Source organism: Rhamphochromis sp. 'chilingali', assembly GCF_963969265.1.
Source record: "Rhamphochromis sp. 'chilingali' genome assembly, chromosome: 17".
NCBI lineage: Eukaryota > Metazoa > Chordata > Actinopteri > Cichliformes > Cichlidae > Rhamphochromis > Rhamphochromis sp. 'chilingali'.
In genome coordinates, this window is record NC_137944.1 from 18,194,882 (window position 1) to 18,217,642 (window position 22,761).

The window sequence follows — 22,761 nt, forward strand, 5'->3', positions numbered from 1 at the left end:
AAGCAGAAGAGAGAAATTGGTGGGATGAACTACAGCTGAGGAAGAGGTAATAAAAGAAACAGGACAGAAGGAGAAGGCGAAGAGTTGGAGAGACACAGTAATACAGAGGGAATGTTCCCCTGTGGGTTTTTAACATCACCATGTGACAAACTGCACAGAGACTCAATGTTCAAACATTATTAAACACCACAGTGTTTTCTCTGGTGGGCTCGCTGCTCAGCTCTCCTGTCTTCTACCTCTGGGTTTCTTTATATTGGGGCTCCAGTTAAAGACCAGTGAACTGGAAACGAAGAATAGCCGAGTAATTAACATTTAAGTCACTTTTAAAACAGATATTAAAATTTTGTTTTTCCAGCTTCGATACTGGGATGATTTACTGTTTGTCTCATGTGGTGAAAGAGAATCAGAATGGTTGGTAGGTTTACATCACTGTCTTCACAGTTTTGCAGAATTTCTGAGGGTCTTTAAAAACTTCTCTATTGACATTTGGACACTCCAGTCCTTGTACCTGACCTTTATCTGGAGAATGTCTGTTGTTTGTTAAGTGGCTTAACACAGACCCGTGAACCATTTAAGCACAAAGAGCTACCTAACTCAAGGGATGAACTTAGCAAAGAGCCAGTTTTAAATTGTGTCTTAAGGCACTTTTTTCATTTGCAGCCTGTCGCTAAAGCACATCATTTGTTCCCATTTCTTTAGCTGAAAAATACCAAAGACAACACAGCTTGACAGACATAAAGTAGTATTTTTTGACCAGCAGGGCTATTCCCAAAGAGCTATCATATCTCAGCGTGGTTTGCAGTGTCTCCTTGCAACTTTGAAGAACAAGTGGAGGACAAAATTAGAAGTTGCAGGACTAAAACTCTATCTACAGCGAGGGAACAAATCCAGCAAAGACCTGACACAGGATCTGAGAGATGCATCTGTGCCTTCAGTTGATCCAGCTGTTGTTCAGAAATCCTCTCAGTGGAAGTGGCTGTTGTTTTACAACATCACTGAAAAGCCGTGATTATTGGAAAGTTATTTTATTGTAAAAAAAAAAAAAAAAAGTCATACTCGTGTGATTCACAAAAGACGAGACAAAATATTTCAGTTTTCTTTAAATTATTAAGCCACTATGCTGTATGTCCACTGAACAGAATATTAATGGGCACGCAGTAGGAAAGTAAAACAAACTCGATCAACCACAGACTGTAAACCCGATAAATATAAAAATTGGGAGTGTTTTGTGTTGTTTTTCAGTGTTTCGGCAGAATCTTCTCCTCATCCTCATCCAGGAACTCATCTATAAACTCGACCACCTCCCCCTGCAGACACAAACACGAAAAAACAATGACACAGAGACAACTCAGGAGGGGCTGTTTTGTTTCAAAGCGAGGTGGTTTTTTCCACTAAGTGGATTACCATTAATCCTCACACTCGCAGTTTTATCTGTGATTTCTCATATTCTGCATTACTGAAGAGATTACAGTCAGTAACTGAATAGTATTTACCACGTACAGCATGTAATCCTGGCTTATGGGTTGGCCTGATGGCCACACTTCTTGTGCTTGCAGTAAAATAACTTAAAGAAAAATGATGCAACACTGCCACCTCACGGCTGTCTGTGATATTGCAGTCTAATAAACACTGGACACATTGTACTGAAGGTCATCATGTGACCAGCCTGAGGAATCCAGGGTTTTCCCAGTTACACAAGCTCACAGATGCAAACAGTGCAGTCCAAACTGTGATTTAATGGGAATTATGTATTTCTATTTTTATGCATAGACTGCATCTTATGTTCACTTCACTTGACCTAAGATAACCTCCCGCCTGGAAAGATCCTTTGATACAAACCACGCACCTCATCGTCGCTGGCCAGACGCTGTTTGGAGAACTCCAACATCTGAAGCTGCATGGTGGTCTGATTGTAGTACCGGACTGCCTCCTGCAGGACAACAGTCAAAGAAATGATGAGTGTCAGAGAGACCCAAAGACTCAAAAGCGGGGAAGAAACCAATAAGTCCTCTTTAGGATGTGTGTGTTTCTGTGACAAAGCAATAAACATTTTATAGGAACAGTTATACTTTTTTTTAAAAATTACTGGTATATCAAAAATACATTCAGCTGGCCGCCTGCCCTCAGCTTAGATCTGTCAGAGGGTTCTTCCTGTTAAAAGATTGTTTTTCTTTCCTACTGTTGCCAAGCGCTTATTCAAAAGGGTTCGTTTAATTGTTGGGGTTTCTTTGTATTATTGTAGGGTCTTTATCTTACAATCTAAATCACATTTAGGGGACAGTTGTTGTGATTTGGTGCTATATAAATTCAGTTGAATTAAGTTAAACTTTGTTCAATAAAATTTTACTTATAAAACCTTCTGCTTTCTTGGATGGGCTGTTAGAGAAATTACCTGCACAAAAGGTAAATGCTACAAAATACACCAACACCACAATCATGACTGAGAGGTCAGCTGTGGTGAAGCCCAGCAGACAGCTGCTAACTATAGCCACCTCTGTTGGCCACAACCGTAATAATGCAGAAGCATTTTATTTCCCAGGCTGTAAACATGCTTTTTAACAAGGTAGTCCATGGCGCTGATCTCACTTTTAGAGCCAACCTCAAGTGGCTGCTGGAGGAACTGCAGTTTTTGGCACTGATGCATTTTTATATCTGTTTTTAACAATAAACCTGCATATGGCAAATGGCTTACTATATGAACTTAATTAACATTAAACGCTTGAAACAGGGTGGAAACTTCCAGGATTCACTCATGGGCACCTGTGAAAATCAATAAGAACACAGATACCCTGCAGTGCACAGACTTGTGCCCTGCTAGGCTTCATATTTGCGAACAGATCTTTTCAACAACTTTTAGGTAAAAAGGCTAATAAACATGCGTCCAAAAATGTGAAATAAGTCCTTCAGGGACTTGTCATCATCATCATAACAAAAACATAAATAAATAAAACAAGCTTTTTAAATAAATCCACAATATGCTTTCCCAGGCTGAGATGCATCAATCAGGTGTGTGCATATTCTGTGAACATATCTGAACATCACTCACTGATCTGGGGAGGAAATCCTCATCTATCAGCCCCCACTTGCTTTTGTGGAACTTGTAATACTCCACGTTGTTCTTCATGACTTCATCATTGGGGTCAAACAGCAAGTAGCTGGTTGCACACGGCACTGCGTTCTTCAAGTCATTCACTGAAAGCAAAGTCACAGTCAAACGCCAGCAAACGAACCTCAGAAATTCGAAAGAGAAATACTTCTCTGCTCAAAGCTGCCAGCTGAGTACTACTCACGCTTGTAGTAGGCGAACTGCAAGTAGTGGTACATGGTGGCCACAAACTTCTCAACAACATAACCGCCGACAACAGGTGTCAGGTCGCTCTCACACCCGGCCTTCCTCTCCAGCACTTCCATGTAGTGGTCTAAACAGAAAATAAGTTTAGGCCTTCAATAAACAGTCATGACTGCACATGAGATGGACATGAGCTGACCAGCTATCGAGGGGTAGAAGTCTTTAAAATCTCTGATGTCCCTCGGTCCCTCAGACGCAGCCAGACACTCGTCGTAGACCTTGAAGAAGTCCCTCAGTGCCAGCTCCATGTCTGACACCGAGGTACGGAAGTTTTCGCCATTGTACGCCCTCACGGCACGTATAAATAAGGTCTGGGATACCACAAGAAAAAAGGATTTGAAAACACAATCCAGAGTGTTAATGCAAACTTTGATGAAGGACTCAGTATTAATCATTTTCAACACTATGATTATCTTCTGTCTGAAATCTTTGACAAGTAATGGTTGCAGACTCTCTTTTTCCACCTTCCCACGCTTGTATTTTACATAACAACGCTAATAAATATCAAGACATATGAAATTTTGTAGCGTAAAGTAAAGTGGATGTAGCCACTGAGGCCGTGCCAAGGATGCCTTAAAGTCCTCAGACCAAAACTGGCAAGTTCATATTCCCAGATATATCCGTTTGATCTGCACGACCACAGGCTGCTTCCACGTCAGGGCACCCACAGAGCCAATAACAGAGTGGGCTGCATGCCACATGGGAGTGACACCTCTTGTGGATAAAAGCCTCGAGAAATCAGAAAGGATCAAAATGAAAGCGTGCCTCACTGTGTTTAAAGCATGTATCTGTGCCTACCTCGTAGGATTTGGTCTCCAGGTCTTTCAGGTGCTCCTCGGCTCCAGGCAGACTCTTGTAGTAGGCCATGTTTCTCTGCATCATCTCATCATCCGGGTGTTTCAGGAGGAAGGTGTGGGCAGCAGACACCGCCTTGGCCAGGTTGTCAGACTAGAACACAAAAACACACATTAAAATGATTTGTTTTTGTGCTGGTCAGTAAAGAAACCACACAAAGCCTATGGTACTAACCTGAAATGAAATGAGTGTCACATGCAGCAGTAGATTTACTTGTAAGAGTGATGTCATTTATCAGTTATCAGCTGATGTTTGTCTTCACTTATTAATCTGTTTAAATCACCAAAACTGACCACAACTTATATTGTTGGCAGTGTGTTGACCCCTGTTGTTTCCTCATCACTGACATCTGCTTCAACTTCAACTGTATTTAAAGCACTATAATTATAATTATAAATATAACTGCATACAATAAAGTTGAATTGAATTGATATATAGTAACTATATATTTATTACATTGATTCCAACATCTTTGATATAAAGATGATGTGCTATTAATGTCTGTGTCACGGTGTAGTCCTGTAACTTGTATATGTAAACATACCTCGTCAGTAAAGCTGATTCTGATTCCTCACACACATCTCCACTCTCATGCACATCTTACTTCACGCTCCGTTACTGCTGCATATTTTTAATTATTTTAGATTAATAGATTACTTTGCGAAACTGATGCAAAACAGTGTGTCTTCCCCCTTTTTTGGCATTGCCCTATGAGCTTAGTTGTGGCAACTGGGAGTTCAATATGATGTGATTACATTAGTTTCTATTAAAATGAAACTTTTCGGTGACCCCTTGGGACATGTGGAGGAAATCACCAGCATGGAAATGTTAAAAATACAATAACTATATTGACTAACACTTCCACATGGGATCATCTGCGTTTGTCATGTTTCTCAGCTTCCTGAACTATTCATAAATTTGCTTTAACAGTCGACTTTCTGTGACCATGCTGTGCGTGTAAAATTGACGATTCTAAGATGTCCTTTCCTTAAAAATGGACCATAAACCACAAGAGTTTAGTTCTTACAGCAGACCCCCAATTGTGCATCCGTGGCACGTAGATGACGTCAAAACGCACGTCGGGGAAAAATCACGACCATAGTTAAATAAACCATTATCACTGGGTAAAGAAAGTTTGAGACTCCAATCTCATTTAGGGGACCCCTTCGAGGCCCCCTCCTTATTAGTTCTGCTTACTTTGAAGTAGGCATATTGAAGGTATTTGTACGGCTCCCTCCTCTCAAATTCATCTATAGTGTCCCGGCTGGGCATGGTCTGCCTGAAAGCGGGTAAGCCCTGTTTGCAGCGCTTCAGACACTGCGCTCTTTTCATAACGTTTCCAAACGCCTGCAGCTCTGGAAACTCCGCAAACCTCTGCTCGTCCTCCAGCCTCACGGAGCTGCAGTTAAGGTTGCAGAAGGCCTCGCTGTCCCGCAGCAGCCGGTAGAGTCGCAGAGACACCTCCATGTACTCCACCGTCTCCTTCCACTTCTCCCCGGTGTACTGATCCAGTGCATATTTGTAAGCGGACTCCAGAGGCATGAGCTCATGCCTGGGGAAACTCCTGAAGCTGTATTTCTCATACTGGGAGTTCACCGCGGAGACGAAAAATGCGACTAATAAGGCAGAAAAAAGCTGGGAAGCAGTGGAGGTAGCCATTTTTGAGGCTGGAAAGAGCTGGAAGGGTAGGCTGTTGAGCGTGGGTCTATAGGCCCGCCTCAAGTTCCACCACGTATCCAGACAAAACCTCCCCTCCCACGGGCACGGGGCTGGCAAGATCGCTCCGTCCAGTGGGAGCTACTGGAGGTGCTCCTCCCATTAAATTACAAAAGTAAAACTTTACAGTTGTTCGGATTTTCACATTACAACTGAAAAACCGGGCTGAAAATCTACATTTCATAACTTTTATTAGGGAAAGCATGAATTCAAAAAGAGTGTATTTTACCCGAAGGATTTGAGTATTTACCGTCTGCTTTACTTTTTTACAATATTTTTTTCACATTTAAAGCTTGAACCTCTTTCTTGCCTAATTGAACCCCCGGTGAGATTGTCCCCCCTCCACCTCTTCTCCTCCCACTGCCACGTAGAAACATTCCTGCTCTGTCTGCCTCCCCTCCAAAAACCTGAACACCACCAACATAACTCTATCTGTGCGTAAAGTCAGCAGCAATCGTTATGCGTGCTGCTTATTCTTACGCTTTGACTATAAATCAGAGGCGTAGCCAGATATGCAGATATTGTTTTGTTTTTTTTATGGATCCAGGTGGATGTGTCCGCATCTGTTTGGAGACCCCAATGTTTCCACGTTGACACATAACTCGGGCAGCACTGCGCAAGAGCAAAGCGCGGTGCCCCAACTATCCCATTCAATTGCAAAGGGCGTTAAGTCAGCTGGAGCGAAACACGGAAGTAATACGTCACTGTGTCAAAATAAGAGTCTAATTTTCTAATCTAATATTGTGTGTTTTTTGCTTGTGTGGCACAGAGATATTGGACCACACGTTTCAACCTCTTGTATTTGGGTTTTATTAACAATGCGTCACATTTAGACGAATAGTCAAAGTTTTACTTGTAATATTCAAACCGGATGTAGTGCGGCTTTTTCTCTGGCTTGACACGTGATCAGTCCTATGCTGGAACCAGAGGCAGGACTTGTGTCCAAATCGGAGTAGAGGAAATCAAAGCACCGGGGGACAGGGAGTCAGCGGGCACACAGGCAGGCCGTACCCACAGTTACCTCCATCGTCTCAAATCGTTCTCCTCGGTCACAATGATCAAGTGCGCGCAAGGGGTGTTGTATCTCTCGGTTCTGGTGACGTTCGCCGCCTGCAACGCTCCTCCGGTACCGTTAGACGACATCCTCATTGAGAAAACCTCCGTGCCAGAGCAGTGTGTGCGCGCGGTCAAAGTGGGAGATTTTGTCAGGTATCACTACATCGGCACGTTTCCAGACGGCAACAAGTTCGACTCCAGGTGAGTGTCTCACATCTGCATTATTTCCCTCTCACTTTAGCACCTTTGCGTTTAGAAGACCGGCTGCACGGTCCGAGCAGCGTGCGCGATGCGTAAAAGTGCGCGTTTAGTGGTTCGCCCCTGTGAGCCACGCAGGCAACCAGACAGCCTGAGCTCTGGTGCTTAATCTCAGGGTCCAAAACTGTTTTTGTGTCGTCTGGAAAACAGACGGTAACAGGGATTACACAGGACCCCGATCTGAGAGATAATTTAGTTTCAGTTTTCAGTTTTATTTGTCATATGCAAGTTAGCACAGGGTCAGTTAAACTAGTTTTTGTTTTATGCAGATGCTTCTTCCACGACCTTTAAAGTCCCCCGAACTCCACTTTGCAAACCACTGACAGTGAAAATGTCTTGCACAGTGGTCAGCTGGGCAGACACCCAAAGCCCCACATACACTGTCACATTTGATTTACTGCACAATTGATTACAGCATAAACTATGATGCACTCTGCAGATTAAGATAACACCGTGGCCCAGTTTTAGTGAGAAATAGACTTACATTTTTGCACAAGAGTCTTTATGTTAAATCTTTAGAAATAAAAGGCTGTTAAGATGTTGAAATATGAAAAAGAAAGGCAGTCACTTTAAAAACCTGAAGTCATTGCCTCAAAGGAAATGTGATTAAAGCCAGGGAATAAAACGATTCATGTTACACAGCAACATCCTCATAGATAATTCCCTGACAGTCTGTTTTTGTGCATGTTTTAGTTATGACCGTGGCAGCACGTACAATGTCTTTGTTGGCAAGAAGCAGTTGATTGAAGGGATGGACAAAGCTCTCGTGGGAATGTGTGTCAACGAGAGAAGACTGGTGAAGATCCCACCTCAACTCGCCTACGGAAAACAAGGCTACGGTGCGTATGTCTGAATGTGTGCCAAACTCATATCAGCACATTGCTGTCCTATATGACTGATTGTTTGGAATGAGAACAAAACTTCTGTGCCAAACTCTGGGACGTTAGGGCACAGACTGGTGTTTATCCCTCTGTAGTTACTATAAATATATCTCTGGCAAAGCTAATCATAACAAAGAGAGATCTTGGTGGGATATTTGCAGGAGCACAAGGCGGAGAAGTTACAGTCTTTGATGAATGCTCTGACTTTTGTTCTGTTGAAGTCAGTGGAAGCAAAGAGGAAGTGGGCTGCCCCTAAGCATCCATGTTGAATGATGTCAGAGGGGCATCACAGACCAGGAAGCAGACCAGAGGAAGCTGCTGTGGATTTTCAGCTGTGAATGTTTCTGCATCAGCTGCAAGCAGATACACTGTCACGTCATTAGTGTGTGTGTGGAAATGAAAAAAACCTGGGCCGTTGTTCAGAAATCAGTGTGTTTGTGTGAGAAAATGCATATATTGTGGGAGTCACAGGATGTGAAGCTATGTTTACAAGAAGAGAGAGGTGTGTATATTTGAGAAAGAGCATGAAATATTTCTATCCCATTATCTAATGGGAAAGAGAGAGAAAGAGCGGGCATGTGTAGACAGGTAAAGGCTGAGGCTGTGTCCTCTACCGCTGCCTGTTTTAGAGGGATCAAACAAGGAAAAAGAAAACAGAGCGCTGAGATAGACGGAGCACTCTGAAGTGGTAGAGGGAAAATTTTGCCAGAAGAGACTGCCAACTCATCAGTAGTAAAATCACAATGGCTACCACACACTCAGGCCCTCCATCTCCTCCTCCCGTCCCCTTACCTTCGCTTTCTTCACTTTACATCCATATCTTCTGTCTGCTCACAAAGCTTCTGTGAAACAGTAGAAGAATATTTGAAGAAGCCTATTTCTGCTACTGAAAAACAAAACAAAACACATTTTTGCCATTCATATCTCAAAATCTCAACTTACTAACTCAAACTCATGAAAAAATGACTTGAAATATTGAGCTATTACGTCAAAACTTTTAGATAATAACACGAAATTTTGAGTTATGGGTGACAAAAACTAGATTTTTGTTTCCGGCTTCCACAGAGAAGTGAAGCAGAGACTCCAGAGAAACAGTTTATACCTGCAGTTTATAACGTGCAGAGAACAATCACATTTACACACATACAGTGGGGCAAAAAAGTATTTAGTCAGCCACCGATTGTGCAAGTTCCCCCACTTAAAATGATGACAGAGGTCAGTAATTTGCACCAGAGGTACACTTCAACTGTGAGAGACAGAATGTGAAAAAAAAAAATCCATGAATCCACATGGTAGGATTTGTAAAGAATTTATTCGTAAATCAGGGTGGAAAATAAGTATTTGGTCAATAACAAAAATACAACTCAATACTTTGTAACATAACCTTTGTTGGCAATAACAGAGGTCAAACGTCTACTATAGGTCTTTACCAGGTTTGCACACACAGTAGCTGGTATTTTGGCCCATTCCTCCATGCAGATCTTCTCGAGAGCAGTGATGTTTTGGGGCTGTCGCCGAGCAACACGGACTTCCAACTCCCGCCACAGATTTTCTATGGGGTTGAGGTCTGGAGACTGGCTAGGCCACTCCAGGACTTTCAAATGCTTCTTACGGAGCCACTCCTTTGTTGCCCGGGCGGTGTGTTTTGGATCATTGTCATGTTGGAAGACCCAGCCTCGTTTCATCTTCAAAGTTCTCACTGATGGAAGGAGGTTTTGGCTCAAAATCTCACGATACATGGCCCCATTCATTCTGTCCTTAACACGGATCAGTCGTCCTGTCCCCTTGGCAGAAAAACAGCCCCATAGCATGATGTTTCCACCCCCATGCTTCACAGTAGGTATGGTGTTCTTGGGATGCAACTCAGTATTCTTCTTCCTCCAAACACGACGAGTTGAGTTTATACCAAAAAGTTCTACTTTGGTTTCATCTGACCACATGACATTCTCCCAATCCTCTGCTGTATCATCCATGTGCTCTCTGGCAAACTTCAGACGGGCCTGGACATGCACTGGCTTCAGCAGCGGGACACGTCTGGCACTGCGGGATTTGATTCCCTGCCGTTGTAGTGTGTTACTGATGGTGACCTTTGTTACTTTGGTCCCAGCTCTCTGCAGGTCATTCACCAGGTCCCCCCGTGTGGTTCTGGGATCTTTGCTCACCGTTCTCATGATCATTTTGACCCCACGGGATGAGATCTTGCGTGGAGCCCCAGATCGAGGGAGATTATCAGTGGTCTTGTATGTCTTCCATTTTCTGATGATTGCTCCCACAGTTGATTTTTTCACACCAAGCTGCTTGCCTATTGTAGATTCACTCTTCCCAGTCTGGTGCAGGTCTACAATACTTTTCCTGGTGTCCTTCGAAAGCTCTTTGGTCTTGGCCATGGCGGAGTTTGGAGTCTGACTGTTTGAGGCTGTGGACAGGTGTCTTTTATACAGATGATGAGTTCAAACAGGTGCCATTCATACAGGTAACGAGTGGGGGACAGAAAAGCTTCTTACAGAAGACGTTACAGGTCTGTGAGAGCCAGAGATTTTCCTTGTTTGAGGTGACCAAATACTTATTTTCCACCCTAATTTACGAATAAATTCTTTACAAATCCTACCATGTGGATTCATGGATTTTTTTTTCACATTCTGTCTCTCACAGTTGAAGTGTACCTCTGGTGCAAATTACTGACCTCTGTCATCATTTTAAGTGGGGGAACTTGCACAATCGGTGGCTGACTAAATACTTTTTTGCCCCACTGTATTATATACACTCACCAGTCAATTTATTAGGTACACCTTGCTAGTACTAGGTTGGACCATCTTGTGGCGCCAGAGCTGCCTAAATGTTTTGAGGCATAAATTCAACCATGTGCTGGAAACATTTCCGAAAGACTTTGGTCCATATTGACATGATAACGTCACAAAGCTGCTGCAGATTTGTTGGTCACGCATCCACGATGTGAATGTCCAGTTTAACTTAACTAAAAATTTCAGCTACAGGAAAGAAATCAAATCAAAAGGAAGGTTAAAACACTTAAAACTGAACAATATCAGGATTTCCTGTAAAAGCTCATCAGAAAAACCAGAATCGATTGTTTATTTAATCCAGATATCCCACTGCAGAGTTTAAGAATCACCTGCCGTCCTCTCCTCCACAGGTGACATCATCCCTCCTGACTCCATCCTCCACTTTGACGTCCTGCTCCTCGATGTGTGGAACCCCGAGGATGGCGTCCAGACAAACACTTACCACACGCCCTCCGTCTGCTCCAGAAAGGTGGAAGTGTCTGACTACATCCGCTACCACTATAACGGCACGCTGCTGGACGGGACCCTCTTTGATTCCAGGTTTGTCTCGTACAAGCTGTCATTCATGCATCAATCCACCTGCACACTTACAGCCTGTTTTCGCCACTCTCTGCTGCAGTCACACCCGCATGAGGACCTATGACACTTACGTCGGGATCGGCTGGCTGATCGCCGGTATGGATCAGGGTCTTCTGGGAATGTGTGTTGGAGAGAGGCGCATCATCACTATGCCCCCATCACTTGGATATGGAGAGAATGGAGATGGTGAGTTTTGATGTGATTAGTTCCTTAAAGTCTTCTGTCAGACTGACGACCTGTCTATGGCGTACCCCGTCTCCTGCTCTACGACAGCTGGGATAAGCAGTCAAGAAAATAGACGGATGGATTTCCAGTTTCTTCAAGTTTTACTACAAACACTAGAATTTAGGTGAAAAGAAGCAGCTGCACTAATACCATCCAATATGTATCCTGTTAATCACACTAGGCTGAGTTTAGATAGATCTACAATAAACAAGACACTTTAAGTAAACGTGCCACACAATGACCTTATAGTATGAGAGAGTGCAGAGGCGGCAAAAGTACAGATATTAGGTACTTAAGTAGAAGTACTAGGGTTTAGAAGTACTCTGATCAAAGTTAAAGTACTGATTTAACTTCTTTACTCAAGTAAAAGTAAAAAAGTACAGGCTCAGAAATGTACTCAAAGTAATTATGTAAAAAGTTATTTTTTTAGAGGACTTTTCTGCACCTTGTGGAACCTTGTGGTATATTAATATAATAAAATATTAATTTAACAAAATGACATTATAAAATGGGAATAGAAATTGTATATGTTTAGTTAGTCTGACAAACTTTGTGGATATAAATGTTAGATGTGAAAAGAGCTGACCTTTAAAAAAACATTACTCCCTTTGTCCTCCCTCCTCTTCTGTAGGGCTAGCTAGATGCTGAAGTACCACGAAAAACTTACCACAAAACTTGTGAACAGTCACACTTGTTCAAAACAAACAAACAAAAACAAACAAAAAACCAACTTTAACCCACTGGTGGTATATATTATGCATAAACGATATCGTTTTGCCTCTTTCATCCATTTATGTGCAATAACCCCGGTGACTGATACACCATTAGGATTAGTTTTCGTGTATTACTGTTTAGGCTCATATCGAATTAACGCTTTGAAGGCCCACTGTGATATAAAATAACAATAACTCCCCTCAAATGTCTTTAACTAAAGGTAATGAGCCTGTTTTGAAAATCTAAGTATACACAAATATATTTGTGTGAAAACGTATGGAGTAAAAGTACAAAGCAGCCAGAAAAATAACTTCGTAACTAAAGTACAGATACCTGAAAAATTCAACTTAAGTACAGTAACTGAGCATTTGTATTTATACTTTCTACCGCTTTACAAGAGTGATAAAAAGAAAGAAAAGTAGACAGTAAAAGTAAGACTGACACTGTTTAAAGGTAGTGGAAATTGCATTAATAAAAAAAACACTATAAACTGAAGAAAAACAGCTGCATGTGTCATGGCTACTGAACGGACCCACGCGCAGACAGTTCTTTCAAGGAAACAAAAAGGGGATTTATTTACAATAGGGATCACCTTAGTGCAAAATATATGTACAGTGAGTTGGGAGGGGGTCCAGGGCTCCAGGGAGAGAAGGGGGGGGGGGGATCCACACACACGCTTCCTCTTCCACTCAGTCACCGCCACCGCTCCTCCGCACACACGCACTCCTCTTCAGCCCCACTCGCTCCAACACTCCACACACTGCCCCACTTGGACAGGTCCGGTGATTCGGTCCAGAATCTACAGACAGAAGGTCAAAGGTTAGTTCCACAACATAAAACACGTGTAAGCGATTCTTCTTTGAATATGCCGCGAGCACGAACTCAGGTGGTTCGACGTTCCAGCGGTGAGCTGCTCTGTGCCACTGCCTTAAATAGCAGCTGGGGAAATCAGCCAGATCAGCCGCAGGTGGACACCATCCACAGGGGTGCGTGGGCCAAGAGTGAGAGCCCGTAATGAGCTCCACCCAGGCAGAGAGGAGGAGGAGAGACAAAAAACTAAAACGAACAACAACAAAACCTGTAGCCAGCGTGGGCCAACCAGAGAGACACGGGGACCGTGACAGCATGCAGGTAAAATAAGTTAAGTAATAGGAAGTTTATCCTTCATCCATTGCGCAGCACGGTTATGTGACTACCTGCTGGAGGAAATTAAGATGGAATGATTCACAACACCTTTGTGTATGTGAGTTATTAACAAGTTCAACTGAAACTGGTTGTGTTTAAGGGTAAGAAAACCCGCTTACTCACACTCTATCATTAACAAGCACAAACATTATTACTAAGGCTCCCGTGCTCTCATCTTCACATCACATTATCGTGATCTGATTTGCTGAAAGTTTGGGAATAGCAACCTGAGCCCAGAAAAATAAAGAGTTTAGCTTCTTCGTCATCTTCTTCTCTCCTCAGGCAGTGACATCCCAGGACAGGCTTCCCTGGTGTTTGATGTTGTCCTCTTGGACCTCCACAATCCCAGAGACGGGATCACAGTGACTAACCAAGTGGCGCCCGAGTCCTGCACGAGGAAGAGTGTTTCTGGAGACTTTGTGCGTTACCACTACAACGGCAGCCTTCTGGATGGGACATTTTTCGATTCTAGGTATGTATTCATCATAGAGGGAAACTTGTTCTCGTGGTTCCTAAATAAAAACCGTTTATTGCCCGCTGTTTCTCAAGTAGCCTCACGGTGGCAGCATTTCTCTGGAGACACAAAGAGGAATCGAAACTTAAACTTCAAGTAGAAACTTCCTGCACATCTGTGTCACATAATAGTGTAACTGTTTTAAGTTTAAAATCTCTCTTCTTGTGGTATTTCTTGTGGATTTGAAAAAGCCTGATTTAGAGCGGCATTGCTTGTATGCTAAATTTAGAACCACAAAGGACACAAATAAGAGATACAGTCAGAAACTAATTTGATTTGAAAAATCAAAACAAAACGCAAGAAAGGTGTGGTTTAGTTTTCTGAAGAAAGATGTCATATGTAATAAGATAAGATTTCATCATTTATCATCATCATTTCATCTATCAGGTCAAGTACATGCGCCCAACAACTTGTTGAATCTGTGCCACAAAGAAATAACACGAAATGTACCACGAAATATTGCCAGTGAATGCAAGAAAAAAGGAAAAAAGAAACACATTTGCACTCATAGCTGATTTGCACTGTGTGCATTTCTTTGGTATCTGCGTCATATGACGCAGAGTTATTCAAGGTAAACAAACAAATGTACAAACAAATGCACGCTGTTGGTTGCAGCTTACGCCCAGTGGTTTTGAGGGTAAGATCGTTTCCTGCTGTTGAATGCATCATCACCAAATGAGCTGACGTTGGATTTTAACGTCTGGGTAGTCTCACAGCTAAGTGTCTTTATCCTTATTCCACACAGCTAGCAGCTAGCACACTGTGTCCATCACAATAAAGCCAGTAAATCTGGTATTGTTCATTTAACCTCAGTCTAAGGTAATGCACATAAACATTCAGCATCTTCAGAGAGAGGCTCTGCGGTTCTTGGAGGTTTTGCAGATGTTGAATGAGAACATTCCCTTTAGGAGCTTCTTTCAAAACAAGGGAGAGTTGATTTTAGATGCAGCAGCATTTTTTTTTAGCTTGTTTAGTATTTATTTGTGTGTAGGAATTACATTTACGCCCTAAATGCAGGAAACCAATAAGCGGGTAATGAGTCACTCCTGAATTCAGTCATCCAAATCGTGAGTTAATAAGGACTAACATCTGCCTCTATTAGACTGTTTATTTTCAGCATAACCATATTTGCATATACAGTGTGCTGAAATATTGTCTCCCCCTTAGGTCTACGTGAATCAAAAATATATTTTAAAAAATTAAAATCTGCAAAACTCAAAAACTACGAGTTTTAATTAAATCAAATCACATTTATTTCTTTAGCACATTTAAAAGACCAGTGTACATCATAGAGCTTCACAATAGTACCGCAATGTGGGGAGAAACAAGGGACAAATTGAACAATTACAATAAGATGGTATGGAGTGCAAGCCGGAAGAAAGTCAAACTAATTTGCTTCAAAGGCTAAATTACACAGGTAAGTTTTTAGGCACGATTTAAACAATTGAATAGATTCAGATGTACGGACATCAACTGGGAGATTATTCCAGAGTCTAGGAGCGGCAACAGCAAAGGCACGGTCACCTCTGGCTTTTCAACGAGACCTTGGTTGCACTAAGAGCAGTTGGCTAGAAGATCTTAGTGCTCTCTTGGGGTTATACAGGTCAAGGAGATCAGTTAAATAACTAGGTGCTGTTAAATACCCCAATTCTTTGATCTTTGGGCTGAAGGAAGAACAACACTGAGTGTTTAATGCTCAATCAACAATCTCTTTATTCCATACAACACTTTCCACAGGAGGGTGTCTTGAAGTGTGTGACAGTTACACATAGCTTTTTCCCCTCCCCCCTCCAGGGTCATGAAGCCTAAACCCTCACATTCTTTCTATCTTACGGCGCCTAAGTGATGGCCTTGGCTTCCTGTTTTATCTCTTCCTGATGAGATGGGGCAGAAAACCTCTACCCAGTATGCTGTGTTCTCTTTGTAATCTGAAAAAGGAAGGTCATGATTCTACACAAACAGCATTTCTTATAACTCAGCAGTGTAATGCATCATAAAACAGTCTAATAAATCTAATGTTTTCTCACCTTCTTGTAGATCTGGAGTGTAATGCAACCTAAAACAATATGATGATTTCACAATCTTTAATCAAAGGCATAATGTGGCCTATATAGCGGTATAATGAGCTGCTTTTATGCACTTTCTGGTTCAGTTTTGAAGACATCACCGTATTCAAAACACATCAATCATGATTCCTCCTCAATGGCTAATCGTAAACATAAAACAAAAATAATCTTTCCAAAACAACCTCCTATGTCTGCTGCAAATGTCAAGGCGACCCGATAACCACAATAATAGAGTATAAAAAACTATTTATACACAGAATTTAACACTGTAACCTGACGTGTGTAGATTCGTAGTCATCCCGGTCATGGTAGTCTCAGGAGCTTAGGGCACCCGACTGTCTGCCACCTACAATGCTGGTGCCTCAATCTCCACTCACATCTTGCATCTCAATGAGTCACAGGATGGTGCAAGGCCTCACAATGGTTTCACACAAAACCTCTCCTGTTATTGACCCATGCCGTTTTCACACCTTGACTCATGATTAATGGGTCAACAACTCCTTTAAGGGACAACCCCCGCTAGGGTTTAAATACCTGGGACTCTCTACCGGTTTGTTTTGCAAATGAAGAAGTTTCTCAGATGAGAGGTGAAACTTCTTCAAGAAACTTAAAGAAGTCCAGTGGCTTTCTTTCCAAGCTTCTTAGACTATAACCAGTACAAAATGTAAACATGGATAGCAGGGATTAAAGAGGAACTGTGATAATAACGCGTCATATTTCTAAAGACAATCACAAAACATGTCAGATCAAGTGTTATCTGTTATCTGTCTTATCCATTAGAGAGAGAAGTGTGCATTGTTGCCCGTGTGTGTACAAGTCTGAACTAAGAGAGCAAAACTTACAAAATTTGGGTGACACTGGTGTGATCCGACAGCAGACTGGGTAGAGGGTATATCACAAAGGAGGAAATTAAGTCCCTGGTTTGATTATCTGCTAGATAGATGTTTTTTGTGTGTGTTTATCTCTTTGTTCATTACCCTGTGTCTATAAAGGAAAACTGACTTTTGCAATGTGTTGCGGTGTTTTTACCTCCTCCATATCGGCGTGCATCTGAAACTCAAGCTTAAGCTATGACTAACTTTATTATATGAGGGTAAAAAACAAACTGTTTTTACCTTCAAAATTATTTTCCTAATATTTTCTTTTCCTCAGCTACTCTCGTAATCGTACCTACGACACATACGTGGGTCGAGGCTACGTGATCGCCGGCATGGATGAGGGCCTGATCGGAGTCTGCATTGGGGAGAGACGCACCATCACCATCCCCCCGCATCTCGGTTACGGAGAGGAGGGCACAGGTGCGTATGTGTAATGCTCAGATTCATTGGCTCAGTGAGAGAAAGATCATAAGAGTCATGAGCCATGAGATCAGAAGTGCTTGTTGTGCCATTTATCATGCGTTCTTCTTGTGGTAGAGAAAACAGAAGGTCTGCTGTAGCGACGAGACATAAACGTTCGTTTTTGAGAACGTCTTTGTACAAATGTGCACGCTTTCCACTCAAGATTCAATAAATTAAAGAGAAATTCTGGATTCTTGTTTTGACTGAAATCACAGGTAGATTCAACTCATTTTTTCCCCTTTCCACATCTCTCTCTCTCTCTCAGGCACAAAGATCCCAGGCTCAGCAGTGCTGGTGTTCGACGTCCACATCATCGACTTCCACAACCCCTCGGATAACACTGAGATCACCGCCACTTTCAAGCCAGAAGAGTGTGACAAGCAAACTAAGAAGGGAGACTTTGTTAAATACCACTACAATGCCTCTCTGATGGACGGCACATCCATCGACTCCACGTAAGTAAAGCTCTGTTGGACTCTTCTGGGAGAGCAAAAAAAAAAAAAAGGTAACAGAGAAACTGAGACTTATTAGTGCAGAGTTGGGATTGACCTAAATGGAGGCGTCAGCGTAAAGGTGGGAGTTAAAATTTAATAGCAAGGCCACCTTCTTCCAGACCACCTGCAGGAGCGAAAGAATGGGGGGTTGAGAGCTTAGTGGGGGGAGGGACGACACACAGTGAACCATGTCTGAGGCCAGCTGAAATCCCCGGCTGGAACAAGGTTTTGGGGCAGAGGGAGTGCTTCGGATTTTGGCCAATTTACTCTACATCCTGATATATTAGAGAACCGGTTAATAATTCTTAAGAGATCAGGTAAAGCGTGTTATAGCTGTGAAATCAGGACCAGAGCATCATCAACATTCAGATAATTTTAAAAATTTGATTTAAAAACTTTAAGCAGTGATCACAGAGTCTCTCAAGTTTTACTTGCAGCAAGAAGTCAGAGGGTACAGATTAAGACTAAAACTTACAGCTCACGGATGCCATTATAGCTGGAGTCACATCCTAAGTTACACAATTAGCCTTTCAAAATTGTGGAATTTTCCATACATGTGCCATCATGCCGAGGCATACAATCTTATCTTTATTAGCTCCGACTCAGCCCCGTTTCAGGGTCAGTTTTCTTTTCAACAGCAGTCTTCTTGCAAGTACATCATAATCAACTGATCTCATACAGACGTAAGTCGAGCAACAGTTTAACATAATTAAAATTTTTCCTGTAATTAAGAGGGCAGCAATAGATGGCATGATAGGAACTATGACAGAGGTCACATGTAGTGGGTTGATAGCAGGTTAGTAAAGCTGTTGCTAGGTTAAAAATTGGAGGTGAGATTCAAGTCATTTTTAAGCAACTGTCGATTCAGTTTTTAAAATTCTGTTTAAAAGTAAAACATAAAAAGGGCCATTAGAGGAGAGCAGAACTCACTGAAAACAATTTATTGAAATTCTACAAAAGTGCAGAATCAGTGAATAAAAAGCGGAGGCATCCACCAGATGTCAACCAATAAGCACGTAGATCCACCACAACAGAACCAAGCTTCCCTGAGTCCTCACTTAAACACAGAGACGAGTCATTCTCTGATTTTTTCGTCACCATCCTGACCAAAAACATGTGTTATATGCACAAAAGCTTCATAATGTAGCTATAATATGTAGCCTACAAGATTATTCATGGTAAACATGACTCTGTAACAGTTTCCCCAATGTCCAGCTTGCTGGTCTGGAGCAAAGCCACAAAGCCACAGCAAGATCAGACCATGTAAAGCTCAAGAGCTACATCTCAGACTCAGTTAGCATGGTAAATAAGAGTACAGTTAGCTGTCAGGAGAAAGCCTCTTCTTTCTAAAGAGGTTCGCAAAGTTGCATCAGAGCAAACGACAAGACTTCAGGAGAAGATTTTGTTTGGACAGATGAGACCAAAGCAGAGATGTGTGATGATTTGTGCTTTTTTGCATAGAAACAGCTTCAGGCAGACTGAAGAGGGGGTGTGTCGGATTTCAGCCTTCAAACAGACCTTTTAGCAAGTTTCCTCTTACAGATGTGCATTCAAGTGCGCATAGGTGGTGGTGAAAGCGCCACTTTGTTCACGTTATGCATTTGAAAAAGAAAACTGTCGCTCTACATGTGAATTTCCTTTTTTCCCCCTTTTTATTCCTCACAGCCACTTTAAACTCCTGGTTTAGTGTCCAGCTATCACAAAGATAACATAAGTAGGATCTCTTGAATGGTGAGCTCTTTGTCTGAGCTGTGAGCTCTTTATATAGTAACGATCCCCAGCAATGAGGTCTGCAGGGTCATGTCTCCTCACTGTTTAATGGTTGTTTGAATCCACAATTGTGAGTCATCCTAGCAGCAGGTTATAATTTGCAAAAGTCTTCTTAATGCTGTGGATTCAAACCCACACCGTGATCCTCTGGCCTGCTGAAATTAAGGAAATACACATTATGTTTACAAGTTGAAACTTTTACTTATTCTTAAACAAGAATAAATAAGAAAAACAGATCTCATGTGTGTAGACAGAAATGATGGACATGCTTCCTTTAGCACGGCGACTAATATGCAGCTGTTTTATATGTTTATCTGTTTCAGGTATAATTATGGGAAGACATACAACATAGTCCTGGGAGCAAACCAGGTGGTCCCGGGGATGGAGGATGGACTCATGGACATGTGTGTGGGAGAGAGAAGACACCTTGTTATTCCTCCTCATCTGGGCTATGGGGAGAGGGGAGTCAGTGAGTCACGCACACACGCCCGCACACTCACACTCAGAATGTGTGTGTTTCATTTTAAACTAAATGTGTGTTTCATTTCATTTAAAATGAAACACACATTTTTACTGCGTGCACCTTTCTAGTGGTGCAACACATGAAAGGTTTCTTTCAGTTTCCAGTCATAAAATAAAATTATTGTAAGTATTTACTTAGTTTTGCTGTCTAGCCTGGTCAGGGATGAAAATCCACTTATCAGCAGATTTGGGAAATGCACTGAACCCCTATAGCTCCTCCTGTGGGTGGTGGGCGACACACGAGGGTCTTTCTGGTACTGCCGGGCCTGCCCAGATAAGCAGGAGGAGAGTAGGAGAGAAGATGGATGGATTTAACATGAGAGTAGCATCAGTTCTCCTCATTTAACTAAAAGGATAACCATATTTCCACATTTGTCAAATAGTTCATTGAGCACACAATGACTGTAAACTCCATTTTATAATTTTATAACTTGAGGTTAAAGCACCCAGTGAGCAGTAGAGATAGTTCTCTCTTTTCAGCGGATGTCTGGAACGAGTCACAGTGATTTATTGAGCTTTTATTTGTGCGTCCAGCTGGTGAGGTTCCAGGCAGTGCCGTGCTGGTGTTTGACATCGAGCTGGTTGACATGGAGGAAGGACTTCCCGAAGGCTACATGTTCATCTGGAACGACGAGGTGTCTCCAGACCTCTTCTCTGAGATGGACAAAAACACCGACAAAGAGGTGGAGCCCTCTGAGGTATGTCAAGTTGCTCTTATCAAGATTTTCTCTTAACCATCACCATTAATTTACCATCCCCTTTTTGTTTGCACAGTTCACTGATTACATCATGCAGCAGGTGACTGAGGGTAAAGGTCGCCTGGCTCCTGGCTTTGATCCTTACCGCATCATTGACAACATGTTCTCCAACCAGGACCGCAACGGTGACGGAAAGATCACAGAGGCAGAGTTCAAACTTAAAGCCGATGAGGCTGCTGCCCACGACGAGCTATGACGTGCTTTATAGCGCGAGGGTATAAGGCAAAGGGTCAGATAGTTGGGGAAATGGGGACTGATAGTAAATTTGTGGGTGGTAGAGTAGCTGCAGATGGGTTTGTATGTTTAAAGTGTGGAGGGGGAAATGGGCTGACAGAGATTTTGTGGACTTAGATGATAGAGTTAAAGGATGTCTCGTCCATGAAGTGCCAATTGAGTCTGAGAAGAAATAACGAGTATGTAGGATTTAGAAAAAAATCATGTAATTTGAGGACTACGATGGAAATGAATGAATTTTTTAACCTCCTTTCTCATCAAAGGGTATAAAAGCACTCCTGTGTGAGAGAACAAACAAGTGCCTAGTTCCACTTCATCTAGATTAAAAACTCTTTTGACTTTACAGACTTTTATTTTCTTATTTTCTACTCAGTTTGTCCAAACTGTCTTGACAGGAGCACCGAGTTATTCATAATTAACTGTGATACACTGTGATGGAATCAAGGTTCTTACTCAGAGCTGCCGCTGTTTTTAAAAGTGAAAAATAATAGGGTTTTATTTCCTTTATTTACATTAAACACCTCCCACTGTTTCACTTTTAAATGTCAGCCCACCTTCTGTGTTTTCAGCCGTTAAAATCATTCAGTCACCCTCCAGCTGTCAGGTCTGAAACCTCCATTCCTTCACTCGTTTTTGGTCTACTGTTTGTTCCTTTGCTTGTTTCGGTCTTCTCTGGATGTCTGGCGCGGTTTAGGAATTCGTGTGCAAGTGTGTGCGTGTGTGTGCAAGAGTGAGACAGAGCTATGCAAATAGAGGTTTTTTTTCTATTACTTTTACATTCAGGAGAACACTAAGGCTTGATGTCGCCTGTATCAGCTGAAGATTTCATTCAATTAAATGACCTGGCCTAAATATAATGCTCGCATTGTGTCTTCATTATCAGGTTGATGCCTACATGAGTGTGAGAACTGAGCTCCCTACAGCTTTAACAAATATAAACAAATATCTTTATTTACCCATGCACATGGGGAGTTGTGCACAGTGCAAAGCATCCTGCAGATCTGAGGGGTGCTCCTTCAACCTGTTACATTTTTACTCTAAGTCACACAATGCATTTAGGACACCTTTGACCTAACCCTGATCATTGAATGCATACACACTATCCCATTGCCATTGATATATGCAGTTGTCTTGTCTCCTATATCTTGCCTCCACATTCCTCCTGCTATTCTCAGAAATGAAAAATGTGTTTGCCCCTTTTCTTTCCTCCTCCTTGTTTCTTAAGGTCAGGGCAGAGAGCAGTCACCCTGTAGTGGACTCATACCTGGTGTCTCCTTTCACTACTTTATCTACCCCCACAGTTTCACATGATGCATAGTTTCACATGAATTTCCCCCTGCTCTTTTTCTGCTGCATTTCTGCAAACAGAGGCCTCTTTTTTTTTGATCCTGCAAGCCCTATTTGTTATCCACAAGCCCTTGGCAAATCTCAGAAAATTATTTTT

The 22,761-nt window shown here is 42.2% G+C and overlaps 2 protein-coding genes across 2 annotated transcripts; one reads left to right on the forward strand and one right to left on the reverse strand.

Moving 5' to 3' along the window:
• Positions 1–1,034: 1,034 nt before the first annotated feature.
• crtap (cartilage associated protein) lies at positions 1,035–5,970 on the reverse strand. Its single transcript, XM_080862902.1, has 7 exons — positions 5,402–5,970; positions 4,148–4,297; positions 3,489–3,660; positions 3,291–3,419; positions 3,047–3,192; positions 1,847–1,930; positions 1,035–1,307 (listed from the first exon to the last, which is right to left on the reverse strand). Exons 1-7 carry the CDS (start codon positions 5,861–5,863, stop codon positions 1,239–1,241), a joined length of 1,212 nt encoding a protein of 403 aa, XP_080719028.1. The 5' UTR covers positions 5,864–5,970; the 3' UTR covers positions 1,035–1,238.
• An 865-nt stretch (positions 5,971–6,835) lies between these two features.
• On the forward strand, positions 6,836–22,174 carry fkbp9 (FKBP prolyl isomerase 9). The gene is made up of 10 exons (XM_080862896.1): positions 6,836–7,177; positions 7,928–8,073; positions 11,267–11,456; positions 11,536–11,681; positions 13,902–14,091; positions 17,352–17,497; positions 17,805–17,994; positions 20,127–20,272; positions 20,860–21,023; positions 21,100–22,174. Exons 1-10 carry the CDS (start codon positions 6,975–6,977, stop codon positions 21,277–21,279), a joined length of 1,701 nt encoding a protein of 566 aa, XP_080719022.1. The 5' UTR covers positions 6,836–6,974; the 3' UTR covers positions 21,280–22,174.
• Positions 22,175–22,761: the final 587 nt, after the last annotated feature.

Bases quoted from the DNA above. Each gene is read 5' to 3' on its own strand.
- crtap (XM_080862902.1), bottom strand. From the start codon at position 5,863: ATGGCTACCTCCACTGCTTCCCAGCTTTTTTCTGCCTTATTAGTCGCA. The intron at 3,661-4,147 runs GTAGGCACAGAT...GTGGTATCCCAG, and splicing joins TGGAGACCAAATCCTACGAG to ACCTTATTTATACGTGCCGT. The intron at 3,193-3,290 runs GTGAGTAGTACT...CTTTGCTTTCAG, and splicing joins GCAGTTCGCCTACTACAAGC to TGAATGACTTGAAGAACGCA.
- fkbp9 (XM_080862896.1), top strand. From the start codon at position 6,975: ATGATCAAGTGCGCGCAAGGGGTGTTGTATCTCTCGGTTCTGGTGACG. The intron at 17,498-17,804 runs GTGCGTATGTGT...TCTCTCTCTCAG, and splicing joins TTACGGAGAGGAGGGCACAG to GCACAAAGATCCCAGGCTCA. The intron at 17,995-20,126 runs GTAAGTAAAGCT...TATCTGTTTCAG, and splicing joins GGCACATCCATCGACTCCAC to GTATAATTATGGGAAGACAT.